This window comes from Aureobasidium subglaciale, assembly GCF_000721755.1.
Source record: "Aureobasidium subglaciale EXF-2481 unplaced genomic scaffold scaffold_40, whole genome shotgun sequence".
Lineage (NCBI taxonomy): Eukaryota > Fungi > Ascomycota > Dothideomycetes > Dothideales > Saccotheciaceae > Aureobasidium > Aureobasidium subglaciale.
Genome location: NW_013566955.1, coordinates 92,408 through 106,904, shown reverse-complemented (window position 1 = coordinate 106,904; position 14,497 = coordinate 92,408). Strand labels below are relative to the sequence as shown.

Below are 14,497 nucleotides of genomic sequence, written 5' to 3'. Positions count from 1 at the left end.
TCCTGCGTAGCTGACGGTCCAATAATATGGACTGTTGAAGTACCACGCCTGTTCCGCTTGTTCGTTTGTAAATATCAGAGCAAGGCGACACGTACGAGCAAGGCCGACATAATCCGCTGAGGTCATGATCTTCAAGATACGAACGACAAGTTCTGGAGGTAGAGTGTCGGGAAAGCATGGTTGTGGAGACACAGGGCCATTGTGAATTGCTTCTCTTGAGAGGACCGCTTCGTCAATCCGTTTTTTAAGATTTATTTCGTCCTGTCTTTGGCGGGTTTTTTCTTCCTCCTCTCTGTTGGTTCGATCAATCTCGACCTGCACGAGAGGCTTGAAGTCTTGAATGATCTCATAACCGGATCTTAGTCGCATCGTGATGTCCTGTGGTGAACTGCGTAGTGATTGCAGATGAGAGGAGAAGAAGGAAGCGATGTCATCCTTAGCCAAAGAGGGTATCTGAGATCCTTGGCGTCCGCTGACTCACGCTGGTTGCCTAATCCATGCCACTTGATGAGCCGCGCACTGTCGGTCCTGCGGAGGATTGACAGCTAGGCTGGGCAGACTCTTCTCTCGCCATGTTCAGAAGTTCGGAACCCGACTTCTCCACAGCGGCAGCCCAATTTGTCCTGGGAAGTTCGAAAGTGTCGGTAATTCTCGCATAAGACACACCACCCAGCTGTCCAATGGGTCTCAGAACATCCAAGTCAACATGACTTCTCTTCTCATCAATCGCATTCTCTTGCACCCAAAACCTAGTCGCTTCGATGATCGCCAACGACCCATGAGGACCAACAGAAGGTCTTGAGGTTTTGTAATTGACAATTTTAGTCAACTTGCCCTCGATCGACATGACAGACTCCTTGACCCTCGGCGGTCTGACAGTCGTGCTTTCAGCTTTCGTCAAGCCAGAAAGCGTCCATTCAGAGACACCGTACGGTGCATCCACCGAAGTCGCGTTGACAGCTTCTATCATGTCTTCAGAAACAATGTTGAAGACGCACTCTCCTGTTTCCTCGAGATTGCGCAATGTATCTTTCGGCCGTCCCGCGCGACCAGAAAAGCCAATCACAAAGACCGGAGGATCATGATCAACAACTTGGAAATAGCTGAATGGTGCGAGGTTCAATTTTCCTTCTTTGGATATCGTGCTGACAAGACCGATGGGACGAGGTGCGATGCCAGAGACGAGTAAGGTATAGTTGTGGAACATTGGTCGGCCTTCTGCAAAAGGGTCGATTTCGACATGTGAGTCTTGTTCGCGCTTGACGCCATCACCCCATTTCCAGTCTGGGTTGCTTGATTTGGTGACGCTGATCTCGGCCTTGAGTTTCCAGTCTGACAGTTGCTTCTTCGAGCCACCCAATGATGCATAGTCGATCTTCGGAGTCGCTTTTTGATGTGGAGCAGTTGACGAAAGTGCGCACGTGCTTGTCATGTTGACGATTTGCTTGGCGGTTGTGTTGCGCAGGGTTTCCTTACCGGCTGCTCTGCGCAGCAACGGGTTTGTTAATTGTCTTACTGACATGGAAGATGACTGATGGTTGGAAGCAGAAAAGAAATATGTTCAATGTATCATTGTTCTGGATGGATAAGGCCAAGCAATTCAGAGCCGTCATGTCAATAACGCGCCCTTCCAACGGCAAAATGTCGGAGAAAGCTTTGCCCCGTCCATATATATTCTCGTATGCATAATTCGTGATAATTCGCCACCCCCGACTTTCTAAACTCATCGATTTCGTAGCTACCCAACGTCAATTCTATCAATTAGATGCTCTATACCACTGTTGTCGTCGTCGTCTTTAGTGTAATAGCTTAAGGTAACCTTACTCCTACTGCTGCCACTTTTCGGAGCAGTATTCTCTGGATTTGTTGCAGATTTGATGTACTAACAGGTGATTAATCCATGCAGTTAACATGCCTCTTAATAATCACGATAAGGACCTTATACAGGCCATGTTTCGCGACGGTTGTAACGTCGCTACTATACTTAAAATTATACTATATGCTACTACTCCTACCCTCTACCGTATATAGCGAAATATCGAGCTTTTTAGACACGTTCGGAAGCCTATAAGTGCCTGCAAGCGCAGGGGACCTTCTCGTAAGATTACACCCCTTATACGTAAATACCTTCTTAAACTGCTTAGTTATAGGAACGACCTTTAGTAGGAGGAGTTAGTGTTCGAATTATAGTGCGAGTTCGACATTACAGTCGACCAGTCGACTATTAGTCGATTAATAACTAAAGAGGAGCTCTCGAATAAGGTTAACACGCGTATTGCGAGTCGTTAATCCGTCGTCGAATAGGGTGTATACGAAGAGAGACTAGCCGAGCTAATATCTCGAGCTTCTAACATTAATATTAACCCCTTAGAGATGCTCCTTTATCTAGACGAATCTACGGCAAGCGAGAGGGTAATGTTCCGTCGTCGTTTATAGTTAGCGATTAGTCTACCTACGTATATAAGGTCAGAATTAGTGTTAAAGGTGCGATACTTAGTCTTACCTACTCTTAATGTCTATAGTTACATCCTAGGGTCGACCCTCGTCGTCGAGGGTGCTATTATATAAGCAATCTACGAGCACTAGCTAGAGGTAGTAGTCCTCCCTTAGTGCGAGCCGTTTCTAGGGAGAAGGTCGATTGTCGTTATAGACAATTGCTCGACCTACTATTCGGAGAAGGTAGGTGCAGATTTTAGTGCAGCTTTAGTACGAACTAACATTAAGTAGATTACCGAGTTAGGCCGCTAATTTAGGGTATTTCTACTATACCTGCTACTATATTCACCCTATCTAAACCCTATTAAGTAGACGTTCTACCTCTTAAAATGCTAGCTCCGGAAGTATAGGGATCTAGCACCCTAAGCTGACGAGCTCGATATTAAGGTATATAAGGCGGCATAGATTACGCACCTCGAGCAGGCGACGCATTAGGCACTCGACGACGTTAGTATTAGGAATCTATTTATTAGGAGCAGGGTACTAACCTTAAATCTAATAGTCGCTACTATCTAAATCGGTCGTCGATAAGGTTAACGAAAGGGAGGTTACACTTAGAGGAGCGCAATTATCTCTCTAAGAAGTACGAGGAATAGTCGATATTAGCGAGCTATTAGATTAACGATGCGACTGCTTATAAATGTCGATAAATTTAGTTAACTCTTCTATAATAGTTATATATAGGCCCCCCTGCTTAACTATACGGCCTAATTGCCTATTATTCGACATAAATAGCATACGTAAGTTCTAGTAGTCTTAATTAAGTGAGACCTTAGCTCGATCGATGCCTATAGACTAGTCTAGGTAAGCGAGTTTTAGAGTCTCCTAAAACGTCTCCTACTAAGTAGTAGTATTAAGCTTAACCGGTATAGGCGACACCTAGCGAGGGGTCGAAATAACTGGCGCGGCCGGCACTACTAGCGAAGTAATAGGCTGCTTATATCCTTAAGGTTAATCGACGTAAAAGTAGTTAACTATAGAAGGGTTAGATGGTAAGGTTTAGGTCGATATTTAAGCAGGTTAAGTAGGTCTCTCTCGCTTCGTAAGCTCCTATTCCTTCTTATAATAACACCGTATAATAAGCTGTCTAACCTCTTTTAAGGGACGTTTAAGTATACTATAGCTATACTATACTACGTCTCTCCACTTTAGAGCGACCTTATAGAGGATCTCGTAATAGCGACCCTTATAGATAAAGTATACGAGACCGCGCCGCGTAGCGATATAGCATCGATTCTACTTAAGGCAAGCCTAGTAATAAGTAATCGTGTCCTAGAATAAAGCGCGCTCCTCGAAGTATACGGAAGTCTATTACTACGAGCGCTTAGTACGGCGATTACGAGTAGAAGGTGCAGTTTAAGGGGTGTTAATAGGAGGAGCCGATGCCTCGTACGAAGGAGGTTACTCTAGCGCTAGCTTAGTACTATCGACAGTCTAAATCGACTTAATCGTAATAGAGAGATCTTTTATACTAATACGTGCATTATGTCGGACGAGCTTAATTAGCCTTAACTAGCGTATGTACGCTTCGTCTACCCTTATTAGAGTTACCGCTTCGGTTAAGCGTACTCCTCGAGCGCCTATTAATGCGAGGACTCCTCGTATCTTATAAGGTAGAAAGTTAGCGATATTCCTAGCTCGTAACTAAGGGATAATAGTCTTATCTATACGTTTAAGCACCGACATCTATAGCAGGTTAGTATCGACTACTTCCGTATCGTCGTCGGAGACCTTTTAATAAATCTAACGGCTGTTATATTAAATCTTAAATGGAATTTAAGGTGGCTGTAACAACGAGGCCTCCCTTAGGGTAGCACCACTCGATTTTGATAGTACCTTCCTTACGAGGGTCGTCTCCTTTATAGTCCGAATGATATTACTTAGTTTAGTGACTTTAGAAGTGGTGGTTGTTAAGCGGGAGCGGGTTAGGGCTAGATGCGTAGACCGCTTCCTAGGAGGCTTCGTAGCCGGTAGGGCCTATAACTTAGTTTTTCGAAACGTAGAAGTTATTCTTGTTTTTCCTAACGTATTCGCAGCATTAGAAAGAGGTTTCCTCTTAATTGCTGACTTCTCTAGAGTTAGTTATAGTCGTTAGATAGGTGTGGCATATTTGTTGTTGCCCTTACTACGCGTCGCAGCTAGTGTTAACACGTTAATAAGTCGTTCTAGCGCGATTCCGCGAGTTAACCGAGTATGCCTAGTAGAAGGGCCCTCTTCTAAGTTATCTTTAAAGTGTACTAACTTCCGTCCGGTACGCATTAAAGTCGGTAGTGTTGTTAGCGAGAGAGGAGGCTCGCTAAGCTCGGATTCGACTTCGGGTGGCGTCTAAGCAACTGACGCAGATCGTAAGCGCGTACGAGGTCCGGTATCATTAATAACGTCTAGAATCGATTGAGCAGCATCAGAAGTAGTTATATTGACGTTAATTATCGTCTAATTCGACGTGGTGGTGGTGTGTTAGAGGTGGATAGATAATTAGATACCCCTCAAATCAACAAGTTCGAAGCTGACGCGCTTGGATTATCACGAATTATGCATACGAGAATAATTAAGCAGTTTTCGCCAAAGTTCAATGGCTTCAAGATTCGTTCTTCCTCCCTCCACCTCCGCCTCAATCAAGCACTCCGGACGGCAAGAAAACTACGTAGTTCAACGGAGCAGGCTCAATCCCATCGGCTGCGCCGATAATCTCAAACACATCACCTGTCTGAATGCCAAGACCTTCAAACGTGATCCTTCTGGCCGAGTGTCCATAGATAGAAGGCGTGTGACTGAGATAGTCCTCGCTGTCGCCGGTCCATCTAACCATGGTTTTGTTGTTGATCAAAATCTCATACTTTGACTTGCCACCATACAGATCGTAGAAGTTGACGCCGATATCATAGACATCCGATGGAAATCGGAGGACAGTGGAGACAGAACCAGCAGTAGTGTTATCACTGACAACGACTGCATGATAATTCGATGCTGTTTCGAACGGACTGACTGCGCATGTCTTGTAGCCGTTCAAAGTCATACTCTCGGCTTCAATACGATAAGGGTGGTTTCCGACACGATTTGACACATCATAAATACCAGAGATGTTGTGATAGAAGTCACAGATTGCATCTCTCCAGACGATTGAGTGACCAGCTTGGTATTTGAGGCGGTATATTTGCTCCTCGAATCGCTGAGAGTCAAGTTTGCCGTCCAGCGTCTGCCATTGTTTTGCGAATGTCTGCGCTGTCTCGGCTCCAGAGTAATGAGCATCGTAAAAGTGCTGGATCACTGTCTTGCCGGATTTCAATTGCTGAGTGTAGTTGACATGATGAAACCACAAGAGCAAGTTTTCCGGTGTCGTCTCAATGTCTTCATACATTGTAGCAATTTCTGGTGGATATGTGCCGGAAAAGCCGGTGCCGTTCGCGACCGTGCGGTCCATACCAATGGTGTCGTGATCTGCCCGTGTCCACTGACCCCAGCCGTCGTTATCTTGCGATTGGGGATTAGGTCCGAAGTGAGTGTATAGAATGTCTGTCAGTGTCTGGACGCCGAGATTACCACTGTAGTTCTCATACGCTGGCCAGGACTCAAGTGCCATGTTGGTGATGGTATTGACAACTTCTTGGTCAAGTCCAAACGTCAAACGTGTCCAGTTTTTGTGAATCTTTGCAGTATTTTCAAGAGGATCCCAAGCTAGCCGACCATACGCGTAGAAGTTGGCCATCGAGAGGTGACTTCCTAGCCAAGTTTGGTTTGTGCCAACATTCACAACAGCGGCATAGCCACCCAGAGATCTGTTGAACACCTGTCCAGAGATGATGTCACGGACCAAAGATGTCTATTTATTAACACGCATGTCGAAGCCTAGAACAGTGTCCCAGAGTGGTGGAAGGTAAACCAGATAAGTTTGCTGCCCAAGGTACTCCTGTGGAACTTGAAGCTCGATCGCAGTGCTTGTGTCGTACAAATTTGCAAACAATGGCGACGTAGCCTCTCGGACTTGGAAGTCGATGGGACCATACTTGATTTGCACGACCACATTGTCGTCAAACTCACCGTCTAGAGGTTTGAAGAAGTCAACTGCAGCGTTTGCGCGGTCAGCTGTCCACACGGATTCGTTGAGTTGGTTGTAAACGAAGGCTCTAAACATGACGATGCCACCATGAGGCTGTAGTGCTTTGGCGAAAAGATTGGCACCTTCGGCGAGAGTACGATTGTAGGTCAAAGGACCCGGTTGGCCCTCGGAGTTCGCCTTCACGAGATAGCCAGCCATGTCAGGAATTCGGTCATAAAGCTGATCAGTGACGTTACTCCACCAGGTCACAACTCCAGAATCGAGAGGGTCGAACGTTGTGAGATTTGCTTGACCCTGTATTCCGGATGTTGGAGATGAGAAATAGAGTGAGATACCAATCTGTACACCGTATGGGCGCATGACATCGGCGATTCTCCCGAGGCCATCGTTGATACCCACCGAGGCAAGAAGACGAGTGTGCTGGGTTGCTCGAGTCAAATCGCTAACAATGGTGCCATTCGAGAAGAAGATGGAGACTCCGCCGAATCCGCGCTCACCACTGATTGACCCAACGAATGTTGGCGTTGGGACTCGATGCGTATGCCACTGATGAGAAATTTCCCTGTGCCAGCATGGACAAATACTCAGAGGCTCCATAGAGAGCGCCTCTTTCGTTTGGCCCAAGAATCTGAACGGTGTCACCCTCGGTGCTCAACCAGAATCCATCTTCCATGAGATGTACATTATGATCAAGCGGCCCGTATGTATCAACGCATGCGTCAAGCGTGCCAACAATGTTTGACTCGCGTGAAGTATTGTTTGCAAGTTGACAGGTCCGGCCGAGAATGCTCTGGATACCCTGCTGCAGCTCAAGACCCGCTGTTAAAACTGGACCTCCGTCTGTTGTGTTCAACACGACGATGTCGTGCGGCACATAGGGCTACGATATGGTTGAAGGTAGAGGTGCATATCGTAGCCATCTGTCAATACCAGTCTCTGCGAGAGCAAGTCCGCAGAGTGCCAGGAGAGAAATGAGGCGCATCTTGAATTGGAGAGAAAAGTTATACAATAACCAAGTTGCAAGACAAGTGGCATCTTTTATGAAGTTCCAATACACGATGATAACATCGAAGAGAAGTCAGCACTCAGTGTGGGGGTGCAATGCAGATCTCAAAAAGGAAACTGGGTTTCCGCACCGATTTAGCCTATACCACAACCGAATTTGACATTCTGCAGATCCCTGCCTTTATTTCATATGATGACATAGGGCACAAACTCCGGTCATTAGGACACCAATTTGCAAAGGCCAATTACTCGCATCGATGATCGTAGACGAGCTCCCATAGGTGGAAGATCACAAACCTTGTCGTTCTGACATCCTGCCTAAGATCGTTGACCATTGCTCGGATAGAATTCTCCATCACCGATGTACTGTCCTTGTCCCTGGTAGACCCAATTGCTGATGTACGATGGAGTCTTACCAAGGGCATTGCCATTGTTCGTGGCATACACCCCGACGAAGGAACCTGCAAGAGTTAGCATTGTTCAATTTGACCATGCGAAATATTAAAGCTTACCAGTGAATCCGTTCGAAACAAGCGTAGCAGGCACAGTAGCGACTTGCTTGATCGGCCCACCTTTGGGCCCAGCAGAGAAAGAAAAGTGGGTGGTGTTGTATGCTTGAATCTGCAATGTCATACCCTGTTCGCACCACTTCTGGGAGACTGAGACCACAGTCTGCTTTGGGGCATTCGGACCTTCAGCACGGAAACGAAGGTAATTGCCAGTCTTGTTCAAGCGCACAATTCCCAAGTCAGCGTGATAGTTCTGCGTCAGGAACAGCGTGACACCAGACTCTTCTCCGAAAACCGATGGTGTATAATTGATGTCGACGCTATAAGTGAAGAGCGTGTCAGTCTGTCGGCGACCGATGAATGTGATGCCGTCAGTCGGAATGAAAGCCGCATCACCGGTCAGGTTTGCACGGCCTGGAAAGAGTCTCAACGTGTTTGGGTGACCTCGTGGCGAGACAACATAGTTATCAGTCTTGGGAAAGCGCCAATACGAGAAATGAGATGGTACAGGTGAGCCGGGGGAGAATTTATAGTAATCAGGATCCTTGATGAAGGCACCACTGCCATGAATGTTCCTGTTGGGTGGCGGCAAAGGACCTTGCATCTTGCCCTTGACGGGACCCCCCAAGACAGGCCATTGTCCTTCCTCCCATTTTGCAGGATAAAGCACAGTCTCCCTGCCCATTGGCCAAGTCTCGTATTCAGGACCAGAACGTGTGGATAGAGCAACTCCCCACCAATTTCCAGCAGCGTCCTGGAAGAGATCCGCATGGCCAACGGTCTGGAAGTACTCGGTCGTGTTGTAGGCAGTCAAGATAGGGTTCGCCGGATCAGCCTCGAATGGGCCCTGAGCAGATTTACCTCTTCCGATGGTGACTTGATGAGCCTGAGCAGTGCCACCCTCGGCAAGGAGCAAGTAATGGTAATCATCCTTCAGCATCATATGAGGTCCCTCTGGAGGTTGCACAGCGGTGCCATTCCACAGAAAGCGGTCTATCGTAGTATTTCCCGATGGCATGCTGATGTTGACTTGGTGAATCTCGGTAGTGAAGGGGTCGGTCTGCACAGTCTTTGCAAAAGCAGAATATACCGTGCCATCGGCATCCCAGAAAAGATCAGGGTCGTAGCCAGGGATCTCGGTGGGAGTGACATTAGTCCACGCATCATTTCTGTAAGGGTCTGGAGTACTCCAATATCCAGTCGCGGCTCCGACGCAGGAGTTGATAATCCAAAATCTCTTGTTGTGATATCTCAGGGTAGGAGCGTACCAGCCCTGCTGCTGTCCAGTGATGTTGCCGAAAGCAGGCAGTTGCTCAGGTCTGTTGAAGGCATGTCCGATGAGTCTGAAGTTCTGTAGGTCCTTGCTTGCATAAATTGGTATGCCAGGGAAAGCAAGAAAGGTGGAAGTAGCACAGAAGAAGGTGTTATCCCATTCCTTGACGAAGACACAACTCGGATCAGGGTTGAAGCCGGGAAGGATAGGATTGTAGATGGTCGAATTCTTCTGTTTCGCAGGCTGGGAATAGCCGACTCCGGCTAAGCTAGCAGCGATGAAGATGGAAGCAGCCTTCATTTTGTGTCCAGAAATGGTGTTTGGTGGGAAAAAGCATGAAGCAACAACAGCAGTTCGACGAGTATTTAAGGTGTGTCCAAGATTCTCGGAGGCGTTGAAGAATGCAAGCTCCTGCCAGACCAGGCCCAAGTCGAGCCACAGTGTTTCGCCGTGCACCTAGAGACATCAGGCTAAACTACATGATGCAGTCGACAGCTTTGTTTTCGCAAGTTCGCCGATCTTCAGACTGCGGGGGTGCGCATTTTCCCCTCTCCGGTTGTTGTCTTGACGCCATGGTATACGAGACTTGAGAATGCGTCGCGGCTTACCTTGTGCAAACTTGTGGCGGCATTGCGGCTACTGCCTTGAATAAAGGTCACATACTACGTGAGCCACAAGCGCTGTCCTCAAATTGTGGAGGCGGGGGCTCGCTTGACATTGCTAATCGTACTACAATCGGCCCCAAGTCGGCGATTGACGACAAATAGGTACGTGCATCGGTCGCGCACGATAATCTGAGCATTGTGTTCTTGTGGTGCTGCGCAGCCTCGGTAGGCAAAGAAGGGAAGAAGAGAATCTTTGGAATGAGCGGAGAAGTGCCAAGGGTGGAGAATGCCAATCCGCTTGCCGGGCCCGGCCGAGGAAAGCTCGCCCTCGCTTTTTCCTGCCTGCGTCGCGCCTGCTCCTCTTACCTTATCTCTGTCGGTGAATAGAGCTTGCCAATCTGTCTTTCGATGTTCCGTTTTGTAACCATCAGAGGCTTCTTTGAAACGCTGATAAGCTTCACTGATCTTTGGGCAACAGTCGCTATCTCAGGGACCAGAGACCAATTATGGTATCGCTTCGATCTACATGCCGTGACCTTGTCAGCTTCAGGGGCACCTCGACCCTCAAGTGGTATGGTCTCATGCGCTTCGGCCACAGCTGCAAGACACACTTCCGTCTTTTGTATACCACTGCGGCTGAGGTCTGCGACGCTGGCGCTCAATTCAGCTCAATTCGACCAACTCTTCTCCAAATTGATCAGTCCTCATGCTTCAGCCAATTGTAGCACCTGGCCGACCGCCGTGATGTTCTCAGACTGTGAAAGCTTCCGAAGTTATTCAATGTCCGGCTTCTTCAAGTCTGTCCATTTCGCCATTGTCTTTCAAGCATAAATACCCAGGTTCAGTCCTACGATTTCTCTCATTGTCGATGAGATCCACGACTTACTCCTCTCCGCTGTCTTGTCACGCCTCTTGACCATGAAGTCCATCATTCTGACCTCTTCCTTGATTGGTCTGGCGGCAGCTGCTCCTAGACCTCAAGACATCGACTTCGACCTTGCCTTCGCTCTTCCAAACCCGACATACTCTAAAGCTGCCGGTGTAACTGCTCAATCTGTGGTCATCGATCCAAGCGTTGTCTATTCGGCGGCGGCTGCCCAGATCACTGCCACAGATGCTGACACAGCCGGCATCCCAACCGCAACTACAGACATCGCTCATGTCAAGCGCGCTGCTTGTGCCTCTCTACCTGTTGCAGCTGGCCCTGTCCCTAGTCCCGACACCGTCGCTGCTTTCCTAGCATATCCCTCCTTTGCGTCCATCGCTTCTGCCGCACCGACGCCAAGCGGCTACACTGCCCAATACGTGAATCAAGCCGGTTCAAGCAATGCGGAAGTCGACACGTCGTCCGTACTGTACTCTACGAAATGCTGACATACGTGACAGATACGGCTATCTGGGCTTCACTACACTCAAGACATAGGCAATATGGTACAAGTTTTCAAGCGAATGTGTATCTGCGGAACACGAACGGCACAGTTGTCGCAATTCTCTATGACCCCGGATACACTGTCCACGATTCTTAAGGGGAAGCCATATGTAGATGGGAGATATCAGAGCGGTGCCACGCAGCCACCAAGATAGCAAACTGATAAATTGTCCTCTCACGCAGTAAAATTTCCAGTTGATGTGATCGATGTCCTGGCTATGCTTGTACTCCGCTTTTTACAACGCCAGTCCTTCGACAAAGGGATCTACTATCGACAATCCGGTGGCCAGATAGCAAAGGAGATACTGATAGTACATGAAGTTGTCTACGAACCGGCTACGTATTTCTCCACCTCCTTGACAGCATCCATACCATACAGCCAATCAAGATCGAAACCTTGCTTAGCATCTTCTCCCTCTGTGTCTCCCGGGATCTTAGGTAATCTCCGTTGATCCACTCGTGCGTTCAGGAGTAGAATCTGTTGAAGCCGAGCTTGTCTAAAGTCTTGCCACCACTTCAAGTCTCTTTCATCACCCCTACCTTTTCTCAAAAGCATCGACAGCATAACCACATCCTCTACAGCTTGCGATATGCCCTGGCCAGAACTTGGCGGAATAGCATGCGCAGCATCTCCCACCAACAAAACTCTTCTCTTTCCCGAGTACCAAGAGTCAAGTTCTGGGATAACGTAAAAAGGCCAGATATTAATGCCATCATGCGGAATGTCAGAAGTCACCGACACAGCGATGTTACCAAACAACTCCGCATCTTCACGCAGGAAAGCGGCTGTAGAGGCTTTATCGGTGTAGAGTTGTTCCCAGCCTTCGCGTGAGAGCTCGGGCATACGCTTTTGCTTTCCTATTAGCACTTCACTGCCATCTGGCTTTTGAGGTGCGATTACGAAAGCTCCGTGGGAAGGTGACATGATGGTGACTGGCATCTTATAATCTGGAGTAGGCAATTTGAGGTTTGCGGTTGGTACGGCAGCTGTGATGCCAGCGAGACCGGTGAATTTCGGTGAAAGGGTGGGATACATGAATTTCCTGACACGGCTGTGGATGCCGTCTGCACCGGTGAGCAGAGAAGAGGTCTTTTCGGTGCCATCGATGAGTTGCCAGGTCACGGTTTCCGCGGTCTCTGAAACCACATGGGAGAATTTGTGGTTGAAGTAAATGGAGATTTCTGCAGCGTTGACCTTCTTCAATAGCAGATGAATGAGTTGGTAGCGATAAACACGAAGGCCACTGTATCCATACTTCTCAACACTGCCGAAGGGATAGGTTTCTTTGAGGTCGCCGGCGAGGTCGCGGAAGTAGAGCGTGTCAAAGCTGTAGCCGAGACGCTTTAGATCTTCGTAGATGCCCATGTCGTCGAAGAGTCTGAGCGAGTTTGGAGATAACATGACAGCGCCGCCGATATTCTGAGGCTCGGCTCGAGCCTCATAGACGGCGCAGGGGATGCCTTGGGTGTGGAGGCTAAGGGCAAGCGTGAAGCCCGCGATGCCAGCGCCAATTATTGACACCTCGTTTGTCATCTCGTTGATTGATGGTGATCAATGAGAATTGCTATTGAACTTTGTGGTTGGTGATGAATGATACATCGAATTGTGCAATATTAGTGCCTGTGAACAGGAAGGTCTTATCAGAAAATCGGTATCCGAGAGGTGGTGATATGATATAGTAATTCGACACGGAGGACGCGGAGGCTATATAGTTTCTGTGACGCCTTTCGTTCGAGACCCAACACACGGTACCTGGCGGTTCTCCTTTACATATCGGCCGAGGTGCGTGAATCCTTCTCCAATGATTTGGTAATGCTCAAAACGTGATCTAGACAGATGACACCACAAGTCACTGTCTCCTGGAAGGCAATCGATGGTGCCATTAGGGCATGGTTTTTTCTCGGGAGCAATGTTCGTAAGCATGGCTTGTGGCTGACCAGGAAGGAAGGACTGAAGTATGATTGCGCCATTGGCTGGCACGGACAAGGCTTCGGCCGACGGCGGAGATGCTATATCCGAGCCGCTGACCGCAACTCCGTCTCCGACAACTCCTTCCTCCGTCAGCGGTCAGAACGTCAGCATGTTTGACCCAATGTGACCTGAGGCTGGCCTTCATTAGAGACATCAATGAGTAGTCATGGATGAGTATAAGTACAACGCTGTCGCCGCTGTTTCCAATCAAACATCAGCCATTGTCCATCACTTGAACATCACCTCGACCACGCATTAGGAAAGACGCCGATACCCCTGATAAGAATCATCAGACTCTCACCATGACAAACGCAACACCCAACGACCTCCCTCACATCCTCCTCATCGGAGCCACAGGCCGCACAGGCCGCCTCATCCTCACCTCCGCCCTCCACCGCGGCCACAAAATCACCGCCTTAATCCGCCCCTCCTCCTCGCTCCCATCAGTCCAAACCCTCTCGACCATCCAAGGCTCTCCCCTTCTCGCCGCCGACATCTTCTCCGCTCTCTCCACCATCACGGGTCCTATAGTAATAATCAGCACACTCGGTCAAACCCGCACATCTGGAAACCCTTTTGCAGCAACAACATCACCTCCCCTCTTCATGTCTGCATCCGCAACGGCTGTTGTAGAAGCTGTTAGAACTTCCTCTGCAAACGTCCAGAAAGTGATTGTCATGTCAATGTTTGGCACTGGCTCTTCATGGCAGAATCTAAATTTCCTGATGCAATGGGTCATGCAGGTTTCGAATATGAAGCAAACGTTAGAGGATCAGAATGCTGTGGATGGAGTGATCAGGGGGAGTGGGGTTAGGTTTGTGATGCCTAGACCTGCTATGTTGAAGGAGCAGGTGGGGTTGCCGGTCAAAGCGCTTGGAGATAGTGGTGAGGGAGCGGGATTCATGCCGTCGATTAGTGCGCAAAGTGTTGCTGAGTTCATGTTGGATGCAGTGGTTAGTGATGAGTGGGATGGAAAGACACCTGTTCTGATGAACTGAATGCTACAGTACATTGATGATGTAAAAAAAATTCCCTTTCAAAGCAGTGGTATACACTTCCGACCCCCCGGTTGGATCATAGAAGGATGATGACGGAAGTAGCTCACAGTGGACGTGGCGATTTGCAAAAATGAACATCCGGTACTTGATTGT

General features: G+C 48.4%; 6 protein-coding genes across 6 annotated transcripts; 2 read left to right on the top strand and 4 right to left on the bottom strand.

The window, feature by feature from the left end:
* Positions 1-304: 304 nt before the first annotated feature.
* Positions 305-1,432, bottom strand: AUEXF2481DRAFT_48691 (uncharacterized protein; the record flags this gene model as incomplete). Its single annotated transcript, XM_013483579.1, has 2 exons — positions 305-335; positions 561-1,432. 2 exons carry the CDS (start codon positions 1,430-1,432, stop codon positions 305-307), a joined length of 903 nt encoding a protein of 300 aa, XP_013339033.1.
* A 3,675-nt stretch (positions 1,433-5,107) lies between these two features.
* AUEXF2481DRAFT_704188 (glycoside hydrolase family 67 protein) lies at positions 5,108-7,797 on the bottom strand (the record flags this gene model as incomplete). The annotated part of the gene is made up of 4 exons (XM_013483601.1): positions 7,484-7,797; positions 7,051-7,393; positions 6,329-6,995; positions 5,108-6,283 (listed from the first exon to the last, which is right to left on the bottom strand). Exons 1-4 carry the CDS (start codon positions 7,533-7,535, stop codon positions 5,108-5,110), a joined length of 2,238 nt encoding a protein of 745 aa, XP_013339055.1. The 5' UTR covers positions 7,536-7,797.
* Positions 7,798-7,876: 79 nt separating this feature from the next.
* On the bottom strand, positions 7,877-9,640 carry AUEXF2481DRAFT_9357 (glycoside hydrolase family 43 protein; the record flags this gene model as incomplete). The annotated part of the gene is made up of 2 exons (XM_013483559.1): positions 7,877-8,019; positions 8,071-9,640. The coding sequence occupies 2 exons, from the start codon at positions 9,638-9,640 to the stop codon at positions 7,877-7,879; spliced, it is 1,713 nt and encodes a 570-aa protein (XP_013339013.1).
* Positions 9,641-10,847: 1,207 nt separating this feature from the next.
* Positions 10,848-11,553, top strand: AUEXF2481DRAFT_83884 (uncharacterized protein). Its single transcript, XM_013483592.1, has 2 exons — positions 10,848-11,276; positions 11,332-11,553. The coding sequence occupies exons 1-2, from the start codon at positions 10,864-10,866 to the stop codon at positions 11,366-11,368; spliced, it is 450 nt and encodes a 149-aa protein (XP_013339046.1). The 5' UTR covers positions 10,848-10,863; the 3' UTR covers positions 11,369-11,553.
* Positions 11,554-11,664: 111 nt separating this feature from the next.
* AUEXF2481DRAFT_92899 (uncharacterized protein) lies at positions 11,665-12,908 on the bottom strand (the record flags this gene model as incomplete). The annotated part of the gene is made up of 1 exon (XM_013483600.1): positions 11,665-12,908. The coding sequence occupies one exon, from the start codon at positions 12,906-12,908 to the stop codon at positions 11,700-11,702; it is 1,209 nt and encodes a 402-aa protein (XP_013339054.1). The 3' UTR covers positions 11,665-11,699.
* Positions 12,909-13,648: 740 nt separating this feature from the next.
* On the top strand, positions 13,649-14,344 carry AUEXF2481DRAFT_9354 (uncharacterized protein; the record flags this gene model as incomplete). The annotated part of the gene is made up of 1 exon (XM_013483558.1): positions 13,649-14,344. The coding sequence occupies one exon, from the start codon at positions 13,649-13,651 to the stop codon at positions 14,342-14,344; it is 696 nt and encodes a 231-aa protein (XP_013339012.1).
* Between the last annotated feature and the right edge of the window lie 153 nt (positions 14,345-14,497).